Genomic DNA, 17038 nt, shown 5'->3' on the forward strand with positions numbered 1-17038 from the left:
GAAGCTGTGGGGGCTGTGCTGACTTGGAGCTTTTGTGCTTTCTCAGTACAATCAAGAAATATATTTTGACTGACATAATTTAGACAGTCTGAGTTAGACTGGATGGCAGGTCACAACAGTACCTAAATCTTACACAAGGTCATTGTGCTGGAAATCCAGGTCTGCCTCAACCCTCCTATTACTGACTACCCTGCATGCACTATGTGAAGGGACCTGTAAATGCTTCCTTAGAGGAAAACCTTATGGCTTCCTACTGTAATTTCTAGATCAAGTAAAAATCTTCCTGCGGCATTTTACGGAATCTCTATGGGCTCGGGACATGGGAACAGGCTCAGAAATCTCACCTCTCATAAAATTTTAGGTGTTTGATTTTCTCTGAATTAACAAAGGAAAGAGCTGAGTAAATGAACTACAGATTTAAGAGTCTCTATCCCAAAACTGGAAGTAACAAATAATTTAATACACATAATTTAACTGTAATATTGTCCATTATGGGAATTTGGAAGTTCCCTGTTTGCACAGCACAAATCTATTGTAGAAATTATGTATGGCAAAATTTAACACATCAGTTTTTCTGTGAAAAACAGAAGTCTTCTTCAAAAAATAAGCTCTCTGAATATAACTGCAGGTGAAGGAATAAAGTTTCAGGTACTCTATTTTTAAGATAAAAAATCTGTTTCAATTCCTTCAAAATTACAATGACCAAAATATTTCTTATGTTCTAAACCTGTATTAAATTTTGAAGTTTGATGTTGATCTGGGAGTTATATCATCAAAAGGTTTTACATCTACAGTTATTTGGAGAGACTTTTGTTTATTCCTCAGTCACTGTATCACTAAATGGAATATCAGTTCTCATTTTAGCTGTGATGTGAGAGTAGGTTAACAGAGGTGGGTTTTAAAAAAAGGCAATGTTACAAAAGAACAAGCATCTACAAAGCTGTGCACAAACTGAGATACAGAAATAGCTTAAAAATACTGGATTACCTATTTGGAATCTCTTTTATTCAGTCTCTAACGTTGAAGCTGCCCAATATATATGTGCAAGTAGATAATTGTGGGCCCATCAAAGTGTGTCTATACCACAAATGTCTAAATGCCTCTTCTCAAGTCCCTCCTCTAATTCATGTGCCTCATTGTCATATGTAATTTTTCCCTGAAAATAATAAGCAGGGAAGTTCCACTTTATGCAGGGTGAAGTAATTCCCAAAATGATAAAATTTGTGAAGAAAATAGATTTTTTTGTTGTTGTTGTTTTTTTTTTTTGTTTACTACCTAGCTCTCCTGGTGACTCAATACCAATTCACAGCAGTTACGAAATGCAACATCAGAAGGATTGGAGTGAAAAGAAGTAAAAGCTTGTTATGACACAACAGTCAGTAATGTTTATGGGGAGCATGAAAAGAGCACACAAAAGAACATGCAAATTAAATAAACTGGTATCAGCTGCACATGAGAAGATAGGACTGAGTTTGAATATATAATGTATAGACCAAGGTAAGAAACATGAAGGAAACATGAACATGAAATAACAAGTTTTTTGTATTCGTGTCACTGGGGGAGAATGAAGACTAACATTTTTGCTCTAGAAATTAGCATTGCCAGGGAGCATGACACTGAAGGAGCCACAAAGAGAAATATGAGTGTTCTACTTAAGATGCATGAACATAGCAATCAGGTCAGTATATTAAAATATCTAATAGCCACTGCACATACTGAAGGTAATGATATTCTGATTCTCTTGCTTTGCATTTCCTCAAACAGAACACATAGAAAAATTCTATCGAAAAATTCATCCCAATGAAGAATATTCAAGTAGGCTTTGAATGGCAGATCTACAAGGAAACACTACTCCAGGATAATCTTTTTCTCAGAAGCGTTTGACAAAATTACTGTTGCATAAATCTGCAAGACTGTACAATTTACATATGCTGATGGTTTTGTTTTTTTCCTGGCCATGAAATACTTTCACATTTGTCTTTCAGTGTGTCCTACACTTATAAAAAACTTAACTTCCTATGGAACAAGAATAAAAGAGAGCCTCACCATTTAAGAATTTGGCCCTATTTTATGGAGTTTTTTAACAAAAAATTAACAAAATGCATTTTCTTAAGACCAGAGATTCAAGATCAATTTAACTACCAAAATTAGATATTTAATTTTTTTTTTTCCTAATACAAATCTAAATGCTTCCAGGACCATAAAAGCAGTGAACGGGAAAGTCAAAGAAAAAAAAACAACCAACCAACCAACCAAACAAACAAAAAAAAAACAACCAAAAAAAAAGTTTGAAAATATTCAATAATGAGGCATTTCTATTTTTTGGTATGAATATTTTGAGGACATGAGACATGCCTTTCAACTTCATATTTTTCAAAGAAGGTACATCCAGCTCCTAGAATTTTGTCTTTCAAGTATCACTAGTCTCTGTTTCTGTGACAACAGACCTTAGGAACAGTGAATCAGATATTCAGCAATGTTACTTCATGCAGTTTACATTAGAGTGAATTGAAATATGCCAATTTAAACTTGTTGAGCATCTGGTGGAGCAGCTGACTGAATTTCAGTCAGCTTAAAGCATAAAACGGCTGTATCCCAAAGATTTACCGAATCTGTATCAAAGGTTTTAGAGCAGATGTCTCTTGACTTAGTAATTACACAGTTTAAAATGGAGACAAAGTTATTCACATTCAGTATATTGCAATACAAAATTCTAAAAATTAGCAATAATATAGTGAATTTTGGATATCAAATTTTCTCTTTCAGTGTTTGCTTTTATTATCACTAATTAACTTGTTTTTAAAAAGTATATTTTATGTCAAGTTTTAAAACTACAGAAAGCAAACTCTTCCTTTATCAATTTGCTAGAGGTATCCACATAATTTTGTTGATGAAAAGATTTAATATGTAAAAAAAAAGAAGATTGTTCTCCATATTAAAAACCAAACTGCAAAAATGAAGCTCTACTTGCATACTTTAGCTATTAACAGGCATAGCATTTTTCAGCTGAGGTTTAATTTGAGGCAAAAGCAAAGGTCATGTACAAGTCAATTAGCTGCTCATAACTTCTTACATTTCATGTCTGAATCAGATTGCCCTCAGCCTGCATCGCATTAATGTCTTCTTCCAACCATTCCAGTTTTATCAGCATCTCTCTCATGTATTTTCATACTCGCCCTTATCTCTCCTTGACTTCATGTCCTACTGTGATAGATGAGCCTTCTAAATCACTCTTGGACTAGGGGATAAAATCTAAGGGACATTTCACACTCCTTTGGTGCTTCCAGCACATACACTTCTATTAATTTGCAACGAACCAAATCTGTATTTGTACATTTAGAGACTGAAGTAATGAAAACAATAATAATTATATGCTATAAGATGCTACTTTGTTTTCGGATGATTTTATGATGCTTGTATTTCTAATCATCTGTTCTGTTTGTGTTGGATACTAAGTTTTGCACTTTTAATATTGGTTCCAAGAGTGAAGTGGGGGAAAAATAAGCACATAGTTTGTTTCAGAAATTGCACTTGTTCTTTCACTTTTTCTTTCTGTGCGTGTTGTTTGCAGCTCAGGCAGTCAGACAGAGCTTTTTTTTTGCTTTTAGTTAGTTTTTTATCTAGCTGAAGCAGAGAAATTTTTTGGATTGTAGTTTTGGAGTTTTTTTGGAACTGTTCAAACTTGTTTTGGACTGAAAATTTAGAAAAATTATCAGAAGCTCACACTTGGGGCCTATCAGGGCTTAGGGCACAGCATTTTATAGCACAGAAGGGATTTTTAAGAGATGACTCAAGCTATACTCCACAAAAAAAGACTTCTTGAATTTGCTGTTTCTTCAGAACAACAAGAGGTTCTGTTGTTTAATAGTATTAATTTTTTCATGTTTTTGAATATTTTGCTTGTTAAATAAACAGCTTTCTCTACTTTTTTCCAAGGAAATCTTTCCTGAATTGGTAGGAAGGAAGGACCGCTTGAATTTGCTTACTAGAAAGACCCCATTCAGAAATTTCCTTTCAAATTTGTCCCGAACCAAACCAACTTACAGATCTTTTTTACCCTGCTGCTTTTTGTAACAATTTTTGTATGATGTCATCATTAAAAATACTTTTAGTATTTCTACTAAAGTACTACTGAAGTACTAATTAGGCTATTGTTCATAAAATGTACACAAATTATCAAATAGCTAAATATATCACATAATCACAGGTCATATATATATTCTATTGTAAAGTATTCTTCTTCACTGCAGAACTGCCTTATTTTAAAATCATTAAATCCACTAACGATATCCACATATGTATATTATCTAAACACATAGTATACATATAGATCTGAAATATAAAAATGGTATGAGTGTATTCTGCAGAGAAAATATAAACCAACACTTCAAAAATTACATAGAAAATTACTTTCCATTCAATTAAAAATTTAAAGCGCAAAGAGAAATGCTATCAAATAGTCTTCTGAGTAGCATTTGCTGCAGTCAGAATGAAATTCAAGAGATGCTAGCATTGCCACATGGAATTTCTTTGTAGCAAATGAAAAACTTCAGTGGAGCCCTGTTTGTTTTTAACTGAGTATTTAAGTCTTTATTTCTCTATGTTGTCAATTATTTCCCTGTATGAAATATATTTCATGACATATATTGCTCATAAACTCTTTGAAAGTATCATCTTTTCTCTGTTAAGCATGCAAGATTTAATTTAGAAGGAGCATTTTGTTAAAGATTTATCTAAAAACAGACTTTGGTAGCATATACATATTCCAAATTAAAAACAGAAACAAGAAAATAAAAAAAGTAATATAAAAATCAGTAATTACAACTTCCCAAAGTTGTAATTCCAAAAATCCTACCAATGTTTTATTAAACTTAGGTAAGATTAATCTTACCTATGTAGGAAAATTGCAGTGGAGACTCCTACCTAGTAACTATCATTGGCTTGGGTGATCTGAGCCAACTTGCAGTCAGTGCTGCACTTAGTGAACCTGTTTGGAGGAATGGCATTCCCTCACAGAGTTGCACAGGAAGCCTCAGGGTCTAAATCACAACTGAGGATTCCTTTAGAATGCCGAGCTTCTGAAATTTAAGAGCAGGCCAACTGAGCAGAGAAGCCTTACCTCTTTTTCCATATCTAGCCAGAAGTCTTTCCATTCAGTTCTAAGTGAAGATGCCATTTTAAGGCATGTGTAAATAAAGCTTACATTTTTTCTAGGCACATGCTGAGGTACATCTTGCACTGTAGCCGAAATAAACTGATCATAACATAAACTAAGATTATTTAAAACACTGCAGACTATCTTCTTAAGATTCTTCCATCAAAAGGATTTTAAAGAACTAAGACAGTGTTAGCAACAGAACTTTTATAATCTGAGGGAAAATCATGAAAAATAAAGGTATTAATTAAAATTTCCCACCGAATACACATCAATATAACTACAAAGTGGAAAGGGTTGGAAGTTACTTATATAGCAAGGGAAAAAGCTTTCTGAAATGTCTTTGAAAATACATACTTCAGTATTAAATAGTTTCCATTTTGTCTTTCATTGTCCTTTGTAATACAAAACTAGGTCAAGTTAAAAAAATAGAAATATTACCTGAGAATAATCTTCTGCATTTGAGAGTCTCCCATTTTGACTCATATCCCCATTACTGTCACTTTCATTTTCATCAATTTCACTAACAGAAGTGAGATGGGATATAGAATGAAATCCTTTTTTGAGGGTAGTCTGTGGAAAGTGGCTAAATAATAAAAGAAAATGCAAACACTTTAATCCATACATTTTATTTCAAAATGCAGTTTCCACAATTATTCTTAACAGAAATTTTGTCAAAATAATGTGTGTCTCCTTTATTTTGAAAGATTCCTAGGGCAGCACAGAATCCATATCTTCATATATTTCTTGTCATTACTGGCTTGGTGCTAAACACAAACCTATGACAGAGAGACCTCTTAACTAACCCTCAAAAAAGCAAAGCCCAAGCCAGAAAATTAGATGATAATGTCAGAAGTGAATAAATTACTATGGCCTCTAGACAAGAAAAAAAGTACTAATTAAATGGAGGTAAGATAAAAAAATAAAATGTTTTATGTCAGAATACTTTTTGTCTTTCCCCTCAAACTGGGTCTCCATAGCTACCAGACCACTAAAACACAGGATAACCACGGAAACCTGTGCAGGCCTATTCTGGTACTAGCAAAAGAAAGCTCGGCTGCTGACTTCACTGGAGGCAGGAGTAAAAACTGAAGGAAATATAAGGAAGTCTCTGCTTGTTAAGTGAAGAACTAGAAGAACAAGACCTAAACAATTTTGCATACATGCTAATTAGACTTAAGTGTATAATTGTGCTATTACAGCTATAAAGAACAAACTAAAATCTGTGTTAATTATCCCCCTCTTTAAGGACTGAGATCATGAAAGATCAAGATCTTTTGCAGTAACAGTCACACATACCATGCCTTTTGGTGTTTCAAAATAATTTATTAGAAGAAAAGGAAGAGATTAAAAACTTTCTGTCCCAACTGTGTATCTAAGTCCCTTATCTTATTTACAAAGCTATATCACTTTAACAAAATGTTAATACTTGCTATATATTTTTGGCCATTACCTGTTAATTAAATCACAATGATTAAATTAGCTAATTGTCATGGAAACTCAGCACATTAAATAAATTATCCTTCCCCAATGGGGTATGTTGACCATAAAGCAATCTATCAAGTATGAAAAACAATATCAAATCTGTCAAAATGCAAATACTTCAGCATCTTCGTTATCAATCCCTCCTTATTTTGATAGTCTGTTAATTGTTTAGAGCATTATAATGTATTTCTACTCCTACTGTATGAAAACAAGCAGTAATTTAACTACTTTTAACTAACAAAATGCAACTGTATCAGCAAAACCATTACATCCCCAGAATATTCCATGGTCACATCTTCCATGAGCAAATGCTGCTGCTCAAAAAATTTTAAAAATAGCTTACTGGTTTATTCAATTATTTTAATCAAAATGTAGAACCTGTCACATATGTAATTTAGTCAGTTTATTTAGAGATGTCTCAACAAAAGGTGCACACACCCTAAGAAAGTGTACAGATCTTCAACAATTTACAACCTGTTGCTGGACTCAGGCTCAAGAAAAGACCTAACCTCCAAAATGACATAAACCTTTTGATCTACACTGGGTATATGCTACATTCAATGTTTTGTGACAGAAACTCAGTCAGAATAAAAGAGACAGGATTAATAATTCTAGAACTTGTCTCAATGTTCAAATAATAAGCTGAAGCCTGACAGAAGTGCATTATACAGGGTGTCCAAGGAAAAAACTTTGGCTCATACACTTTATGGTATCCTTTCCTTTCTTGTCAGGGAGCAAGTATTATGCTGAGCATGAATATTGACTAGAAATCATGAATACAACAATTTCTGAAGCTTCTCTAAGACACCCTATATTAAGACTTTGGTTTTCAAGGGTTTATAGGACTTCCAAACAGTCTTTAACACAAGGCATTTATACAAAGCTGTGTTTTGACCATGAGCTTCTTCACCTGCACATTCAGGCTTGTTGCAACAACTATCATGAACAGAGAACAGCCTCTTTTATTAATAAACAGTAAGTGCTCCTTATGAAATTAGTGATGCCCATGAAAATACTGACTGGCCAGTCAATTATTTCCTTGTTATGTGTTAGAATTAAAAAAGATCAATAGTTTGAGGAAAAATTTGAAATACATCAAAGAATATTTGTGTTTCTGGCAGAAGTCATCTATCAAAAATTCTACATCTTTGGGCCCACTGGGAAGAGAATCCCAATGTGTCTTTGCCTGATGGCACTCCCTATCCTCCAATGTCAGAAGCCCTAAGAAGTGTGCATCTGCCTAGGGGACTGTCTGTACTGGGTGTGACAAGTGGGGACTCAGGGGGACCCCCTGGGAAACATTCTCAGCAGTGCAGACATGAGCAGATTGTAGGGAGAAACAGCTAAGCCCAGAGACTCTCATCTCCAACAGGAAGTGTGTGCTGCACTCCCAAACAGGAGGTGTTTGAAAGCCTCAAAGACAGGAGGGTCAGCATAATTACATATGTATGCATCTGTGTGCCTGATTAGATCTTGGGATTAGCTACAGGAAGGTGTTCAGAAGTTTTTAGGTGTTTATCAATATTTTGTGTCTAGTATACAGATTTAGATGTTGTATTGCCAATATGCATCCTAAATGTACAGTTCACTGATAGCTGCTTAATTACGTGACACTAATACATCAACAGAGCGCTTTGTCCAGATATGCTTCAGACATGATCTGAGCAGTCTTTCCCTGTGACACAAGTAAAGATAAGCCATGGCACTTTTCACAGTGCACTTTCACAATGCTAATACTGAAACTACATTATATACTTACGTGTCTGTTGGTATTGTGATAATATTGAATTTGTATTTAAAAAATAGGCTAGCGATCTCAATGTGTTTTTCAGGTTTCTCTACCACAGGCTCTGGGGAAAAAAAGAAACTTGTTAAATACATGCATTCATAAAAGTATTTAATACTATTAATGTTGAGAAATAGTTTCCAATTGGGATTTGTCACCCCTAAATAATTTTCCAAGTATCATCCCATGCATTTGAATTGAACAGAAAAAACAGGGGTGGATCTAGGTGACGTATCATGAAAAAATAAATGCTTTACACTCTGATCTTCAGCCTGAGAAGTATTAAATTGTGCCTAGCTTATATGAAACATTGTCCAGGGTAGCTCAAAGCAACTATGGCAACACATTTTACCTATGCCAATTTCATCCATTTCTTATCCCAGTATACTTTGCTAGCCTGCCTGTAGCACATTCATGCTCAAGCTGTCTCATATCATGCACCTAACTCCATTATGCAGTACATAATACAAATAATAATACAAACCTTATGAAAAAAAATTACTCTGAAACCATGAGTTGATGCAGCAGGACTAGTCACATATTTTAAATTTTTAAAAGGTGCTCAGAAGCTTTCATGGTTCTGCATCAGAGAGCTTCTGAGCTCTCTTCATTTGCTCCACTAGACTGCTTTTTTTCAGTATAAATTAAGACACTTCTCAAAGTATGCAGGAAATATGGCTAAGAGGAAGTAATACAAAATGGAGTTTAATTGAAATTAAGATAACATACGGTCCTGTAATAATTAAAATGTGATTACAAATTTATTTTTGAGCTTTTAATAGACAAACCTTGGGGTTCAGATGTCACAACAACTTGCTTTTTCTGACGGAAAAGCTTCCAAGAAGGAAGTGGTGGTGGTTCTGGCAGTGCTACCAGAGGACAGGACCTAGTTCTAGTGATCAGGACAGGATGGCTGTGTATATGGGAAAGCCCATATTGCCTCATCTTCTCTGAAGAGTCAGCCTATGGAACATGAAAGGAAAACCTGACTGGACAGATCTTCCTTCTCCTTACACCTGTCTAACAAACAAGAACAGTATACACAGAAAGGAATCTAACAGCTTGTACAATAAATTAAATTAATGTAGTCCACCTGACAAGACTATACAAAAACATGCTGAATTTGATATTCAACACAAAAAGTATACTTAGAAGTGTTTATATGTATTTTACTTTTCATAATAGATTCATCACTTCTTTTAACTTATTTATATGACCATAACATACTAGTAAAAAGAATGAATATGTAGAGAAAGCAATAGGCACAACATTTTCTTTTAAATAAACATACTTAAAAGTACTTGCTGAGGGAAAAAGTCCTTACTTCATGCTGAACTTACAAAGTGACAGAATTCTAAAATCAATTGGTCTTTTAGATAACTTGTAAAAATGTAGTAGTGTATTGCTTTGAACCAATGCATCATTAAAGCTAAGCTTTTTATTTGACGGCTTATTTATAAAACACATTAAAGACACTTCAGTTGATCTGTATACCAAAGCCCTTAGAAGCAGACTTAAGAACAATTTTAGATGTGGACATTGAGTGGTGCTCTTCCCACTAAAATAATAATGGCCCAATACTTAACATCACAACTGAAAGTTGTTACAAGATTTGTACATACTTTTAATTTTAAATCCACACTTTCTTTTACATGCTAAATAAATCACCAATAACTTATTTCTTTAATATACTCATCAGCAAGTAGCGTCTGATTGCTTCTACTAATTTTAAAATATTCCTTAGGTTCTGTATTTATGAACTCTGTAGAGAAGAATGTCAGTTATTTGAAGAATGGGCAATGAATTAAATTTAAAATACCAATTTATACATCCAAGATTAGAAAGGATTTTGAAGATAACCAGTTAGGTGTTATAAAGGAGAATTTAGCTGTTGAGTACACTACACACTTGTATGACTCAATTACTGATTTTTTTTTTCATCTTATTTGAGCAAACTAAGACAAATTCAAGCCACAACCATCCAAGGAAATCCATACTAGAAAGCAAAGCTAAGAGGGATACTGAAAAAGTCTGGGAGGGAAATTCTGGCACAACTGCAGCCAATGACAAAATTTTCTCCAAGTTTAGGGAGCAAATCTTATCCTAGTGAATCCATTTTCTAAACTTTACTTCAATTAGTGTAATTAGTCCTTGAATATAGCTTGAAAATGGTGGGGGTTTTATCCATAAGAAATTCTCTATACTTCTATATTTAACTTCTGTCAACTTCCATCTTTCTATCAAGTCTTTACTAAAATACTATTTTAGACATATAGATTCATCTGTCTCATCCTATTTGGTCGGCCATACCTCTTTTTCAGTAATCTCTATATCCCAACAGACTATAGTCAAGTTTGAGACTCAGAGTGTTAGGTGGCAGGAGAGATATAAGCCCATGTCCCCTCTTCCACTTTGCCTTTTGATGACTAGCAGTGCTTATTATTGACAATAATAGACTGAGACCTTAAATTAAAATAAATTAAAATAATAGCATAGAAAACAAGTTAATCTTCAAAACTGCATAAAATACACAACATAATTTTTAAAAAGAATTAAGTGCAAGAATTAAGTGCACTAAAGCATAACACCTGCAAACCATTTCTGGAAATTTCTTTATGAAGCTTACCAGTTTCCTGAAAAGGCAGCTTAAAATGTAATGATCTAATGATGATAGATATGATTTAAATGAACAACAAAAAAGGGAAACCTAATTAATAATCAACTCAAGAAAGCCTGCTTTGGCACTATAAAAAGCTTTCTGAGGAGTGTAAGTGACTAAGTGGAAATTTAAGTGTTGTCGTTACCCCAGCTGCATTAAGTGCTACACTTTTCCAGCTGCTTTCACCAGCTACAACACTAATGATAGAAATTGATATAAACATTATATTCCTTATATAACAACAAACAACATACTGGAAAATGTATATCAGGGAGTCTTAACTGTAGTCTTCAAAAAATTAAAATTAATTTTTTTTCAAGTAGCCCTTAAAAATAATTAGACTTTCCATTCAGAAGTATCTCATCAAGATACATTTTCTAGTCCACATTTAGTCTCTCTCAGGAGACTTCAGCCTCTGGGATCCCGAAGAAAGTGGAGGAAAACTGAGTAAAATCAGTAGGCTTTGGCAGGAAAATGCATGTTCAGAATACAGAAGTACCAAAATATAAATTTAACTGATAGCCATCATCTAGTAACTGTTTCACTGTGCTAATTGTATTCTTTTTGTTACAATATTGTTGCAACAAAATGAAGCACTCTGATAACAAAATAAGTAATGCTTTCCTGTCCTGAGAGCGCAGAATCTTACCATTCGTGTTAATAAAAAAATATCCTCTTCAAACAAATGCAGCGGTATACAGCCAGCACACACGACCATCTCTGGCTGGCTTGGTACGGGTGATTCTACACAGAAAACATCAAAATGCTTTAGAACAAGGTAAACAGCAAAAAACTGTTGCTGTGCCTCACACCAAATTATTGTGCTTTCTCTTCCTTATTTTTGTTACTGTTTTCTTTGTCTGACTGTTATTTCATTTGAAAGAAGAGATCACTGTAGTGTACAATGAAAAGAATCCATGGATGGAAAAAAACACCTCATTTAAATCATCAACAGCATTTGCATATTTTACTTATTTTGCATAAATTAGTAACAGAAAATACAATTTAAAAATATGACAGGTCAGATGGAACTTTCAACATTGTTTTTCTGTTTTACTTCAAATTTTAAAAACAATAGATACTATCATAAATAAAACAATATGCATAATCTGTGTAGATGAAGTAAAAACATCCTGATTGGTAACTGCTAGTTAAATGCTTCTCATCAGTGAAGGCAAAATTTGATCTTGCCAACAAAAGGATCCAAAGCCAGGGCTCAGGCCACTGCTGCCAAGGGATATGGAGATTGAGGGAAGTAATTTGAGAAACATAGTGCCTGTAAGCCAGGGTTACTGCTCTCCTGTCAAGCAGATGAAACAATGGAGGTAATGATGGCTGATTCAGAAAGTATGAAGCTCTTATCCCACATACCTTATAGAATCTTGTTTGCCTCTAATTCTGCTATAGGCAAGGGATAGAAATAGGGGCACATTCACTTTGTTAACTCCAGAAATCTGTTCCATACAATCATCTCTTACTCCTATCTGTGAAAGAAGCCGTTGCTAATCCTTGAATGATGAAGAGAAGCCAAAAATATCTGACAGTCAGTTCATTCATGCTGAAGGGAAATTAAAAGTCTAAAACATCATACTTGAAACATACGTCTCTGGTTTTACCAAAAAGACATCTCAAAAAAAAAAAAAAATATATATATATATATCTCTACTTTTCCTTAGTCATCTCAGAAAACTTGGAGACAAGATTTCAGTACACAGGTTGTGACACCTGTTTTTCATCAGAAAGTTTTTTTTAGGAAAAATTTCTTCACAGGAAGAGTTGTGTCATTGGAACAGGCTTCCCAAGGAAGTGGTTGAGCCATCATTCCAGGAGGTATTTAAAAGATGTGTAGATGTGGCACTTAGGAACATGATTTAGTGGTGGGCTTGGCAGTACAGGTTAACAGCTGGATTCAATGAACTTAGAGGTCTTTTTGAACCTAAAAGATTCTATGATTCTATCCTATCTAACACTCCAGTAAAATTATCTGTGTCCGTCATTGTTCCCTTCAGCTTCACCTCAAATATAGGATAATTGCTTCCTATGTTTAGTAAATATTCAACTGGAAGTTGCACTAAGAATAGGTATTTTCTGTGAAATGAAATAAAACAAAGCTATCTGCACATAAGCAGGCAGGTGTCTGGAAAATATGACTTATCATACCTAAAATCTATTTATTCATATGGTATACAACCTTTTATTCTCTAAGTACAATATGTTTGCATCTTAAATATTCTTCCAGGAATTCAGTTACCCAATTAAATATAAGCTATAAGCAGGTAAGAGTTACTTTCCAATGGATTCTTAATTTTTCTCACTGCATGTTTGTGATTCCTGTGTTAACCACAGCTCTTGTGTTAGTTGTGGGTTTCAATGTATTCAAAATCAAAGCTATAATTAACTTTAATTTCAGTCCTTACCAACATATCTTATCTATTACAAACATGGCAATATTAGCTACAATGTCCTGAACATTACAGAACAGTATGTGCCACAAGGCATACCAATTTCATTGCATGTGAGTAGTATTTCTCAAATAAAAGTATTTAATCAAATACCAGGTGGAAAGTAAAGCTGTCCTACTCAGTCCAGATGGGTTGTGAAATAAAATGTCTGCAGGGCAGACAATAAACAGCAATGAACAAATTATTAGAGCATGCAAATGATTAACCAGGAACATCATATCCACTTTAAAAATATACATACAATACTAGCACATTACGCCAGTAGCTTTAAAAATTACATATTATTTGATCTTTTTTCACTGTGCAAAAAATTAGGTTGATGTATGCAAATTATTTAGCACCAAGTGTAATGATGATTAGTGTGGATTCAGCATTTGGGGAAACTGGTTAAAACTGACAGCCTTGATAAAATTGCATTACTAAATGAAAAAATGTTATAATATACAGTAGAATAAAGCTATATAAAGTATATAAAGTAGAACAAAGTAGATTCAACAAAGCTTATTATCTTTATCTATCAGTGTATATACAAGAATTCTGCAGTGTTTTGTTAAAAAATTCTGTATCTATGTAGGTACTTATGTTTCACACTTGCAGCTTTACAAATTCACTTACAGATAATGAGTACTAAACAACCCGAACAAATGCTTCAGTCTCTTTGAGAAGGAAAAGTAAGACTTGAATTGATCCATGTAAAATACATGTTTAACCACTTATAAAGAAATGCCAGGAATTAAAAATTGTTGATTTTAATAGATCTTAAGCATTTTTATTTGTTTATTATATGGTTTGCATACAACTTGAAAAGAATTTTCTCACTCAATGCTTCTTTTAAATATTTATCTATCAAACAAGAGCTAATGACGTAGCTTAACTTTCCAAGGACTAATGATGCCAGATGAGGACCACAAAAGTGCTCTAAGGGCTAGAGAACCTCTCCTATAAATAAGAGCTGAAAAAGTTTGTGTTGTTCAGCCTGGATTAGAGAAGGTTCCAGGGAGATCTTAGAGTAGCCTTACAAGAAAGCTGAAGAGATTCTTCAGGGCATGGAGTGATAGAACAAGGGGCAATTGTTTTAACTGACCCCTCTGAAAGAGGGCTGGCTTAGATGTAAAAGAAAATTCTTTACTATGAGGATGTTGAAGCATCAGAATAGGGTGTTTAGAGAAGCTTTGGATGCCCCATCCCTGGATGTGTTCCAGGCCAGGTTGCACAGGATGGGTCTGTGAGAAATCTGGCCTAGCGGAAGATGTCCCTGCCCATGGCAGATGTTTGGAAGTAAATGAACTTCCAACCCAAACCATTCTATGAAAACACATCGGTTGGATTTCAATATCTTGATCATCAGATGTGCAGCTCAGATGTTAATTTCTGCTGTTCTGATAGGTATGCATTAGCTTTGCGTATTGGAAGGTATTTTTTAGTTTTCAGAAAAATAAACTGTGCTCTTCAGAATTGACAAAAATATCTCAGAATGATGATATGCACTTGAAAAACCAAAACATTAGGCTTCAATCCATCTTGTAAATGAAAACTCCTCAGTAGGTAAAAGAAAAATTACAAGTATGTTATAGTTATGTGATGTTTATCTCATTGACTCTGATGATTACAGATCTACTTGTTTGATTTCAAAAACTTTTAAGTATAATAATAATTATCTCCACACTTCTGTGACATAGAAAATATTATCTTTAATTACAGAATTTGTATCAAGGCACAATGAGATTAGCAAAACACATGGCTGATTTGTAGCACAAACTCCCAAATTCCTAGCTAGTACCCTTTCAAATGGAATAGCATTCCCTTTCCAGCAGCTCAGAAATTATTATGAAACTCAGTAGTTTGGAAACTAAATAAAAGCGAAGTGGTGATTCTTTATAGGAACAAGGCAACTGAGCACCTTGTTTCATATAGGTGAAACCTTACAAAGGGAAGGCCTTGTAAAACCATTGCTCAGGCCTGCTACTTCAGCTAAGCAGAAAAGGACTATGGGAAAGTGACTCAGCTGAATTAGAGGCAGAAAAACAAGTGATGTAACCACTGTGTGTTCACATTGAGGTATATAGTGTTGGTTGAATTATGTTTGTTATGATTTAAAAGAATGGAACTGATAATGGGCTAACTGCTTAAAAAGGCCTGTTTTTTACAATAAAGCAGCTCTCCTTTGCACCTCTCTGGGGACCCTGCAACAGTCTGGACCTTCACCTCACAGTACCTCATCTCATATCATATAATTTCTTTGTAAAAACTGCTCATAAAACAAGGGAATACCCGAAGTATGAAAAGAATTTACCAGAAGATAAAGCTGCTGAGTGGAAATGTACAGATTTGTATGCTAAAATGGGTCAGTAGGAACATACGAATATGAAATTTTCCCAATATGAAAATTTCCCAAAGACTGGCTGACTGATAAGCCGAAGGACCAAAGAGTTGGTTGCTCTCAGGAAGAGTTCAGACTGACTACACCAGGGCTTGTTATTCAGCTGGATCCACACAACTGGATGAATAGAGAAACAGGTTCAGTGCTTCAATGATCCTGCAACTCATACTGCATTTGTGGAGTGCAGCAGGCATTGGTTGGACTGTGCAAGTGGTTCAGAACTGTATATGTTGGTATTGGATCTGTCTAGGATTCAACTTTCATCAGGGCAGCTCTTGTGGTTCTGTTTTAGATACATGACCAAAACACCATGGGTAACAGACCAGTACATCAGTGCCTGCTGAGCCAAGCTCACACACCAATAAATCTTCTGTTGCTCACTCCACTATCCCACCAAGAACACTGGGGGTGGGAAAAGGGTTCATTCCTCATTCTCTGCCCCATCCCACTATGAGGAGTGAGCAGGTGGATGGGTGGTGGCTTAGCTGCCAGACAGCACCAACTCATCACAACATTATAGCCCACACAAAATCAAAAGCCTGTAAAAGAAGTCTCCAAGCATTTAGAAGTAACTGGTACTTCAATGTGTCATGAATAACAAGGTCATGGATATACAATGCAATGAATACAGAAGGTTTTGCCATTTTAAAAGTCAAATATAAATAGTATCTGGAGTAGTTAAATATCTCTTTAGAAACAGTCCATATTTATCACAAGAAGAAAAATTTTCTTGAAGTCAACAGTTAACAGGTAGACTGAAAGCTTGCAGGAGGGAAATAAGCACTTTTATCATGCTGGGAACGAAACACTTTTCAAATAATTTAAAAGAAAATAAAATAAAAAACAAGCAAAAAAAAACCAACCAAAAAACAAAACAAACAAACAAACAAAAAACACCCCAAAAAAGCCCATGAAAAAATAAGTTGCTGCATTAAATAAAGTCATTGTTACAAAATTCCACCAGAACAATTCAGGAACTTTTTGCAACTAAGTCTAACTTTGAATCAAGACCTAGTTTCAGATGTTACTTTATCCACAACAATGATTCTACTGTCCTGGGCCACTGTGCAGACCACGTGTCTCATGAAGCCTGCAAGATTTCCCTTTTTCG

The 17038-nt window shown here is 34.5% G+C and overlaps 1 protein-coding gene across 1 annotated transcript in view; it reads right to left on the reverse strand.

The window, feature by feature from the left end:
- The window catches only part of ADGB (androglobin), a 108834-nt gene that overhangs the window by 50045 nt on the left and 41751 nt on the right, over nucleotides 1-17038 (reverse strand). The window contains exons 10-13 of the mRNA XM_088052616.1: nucleotides 11735-11813; nucleotides 9215-9389; nucleotides 8400-8490; nucleotides 5597-5741 (exon numbers count right to left, since the gene is read on the reverse strand). Coding sequence (XP_087908742.1) covers nucleotides 5597-5741; nucleotides 8400-8490; nucleotides 9215-9389; nucleotides 11735-11813 — 490 coding nt within the window. The remainder of the gene's footprint in view (nucleotides 1-5596; nucleotides 5742-8399; nucleotides 8491-9214; nucleotides 9390-11734; nucleotides 11814-17038) is intronic.

Source organism: Pseudopodoces humilis, chromosome 3 (assembly GCF_049639895.1).
Source record: "Pseudopodoces humilis isolate 2021_Gansu_Grassland_sample_001 chromosome 3, ASM4963989v1, whole genome shotgun sequence".
Classification (NCBI taxonomy): domain Eukaryota; kingdom Metazoa; phylum Chordata; class Aves; order Passeriformes; family Paridae; genus Pseudopodoces; species Pseudopodoces humilis.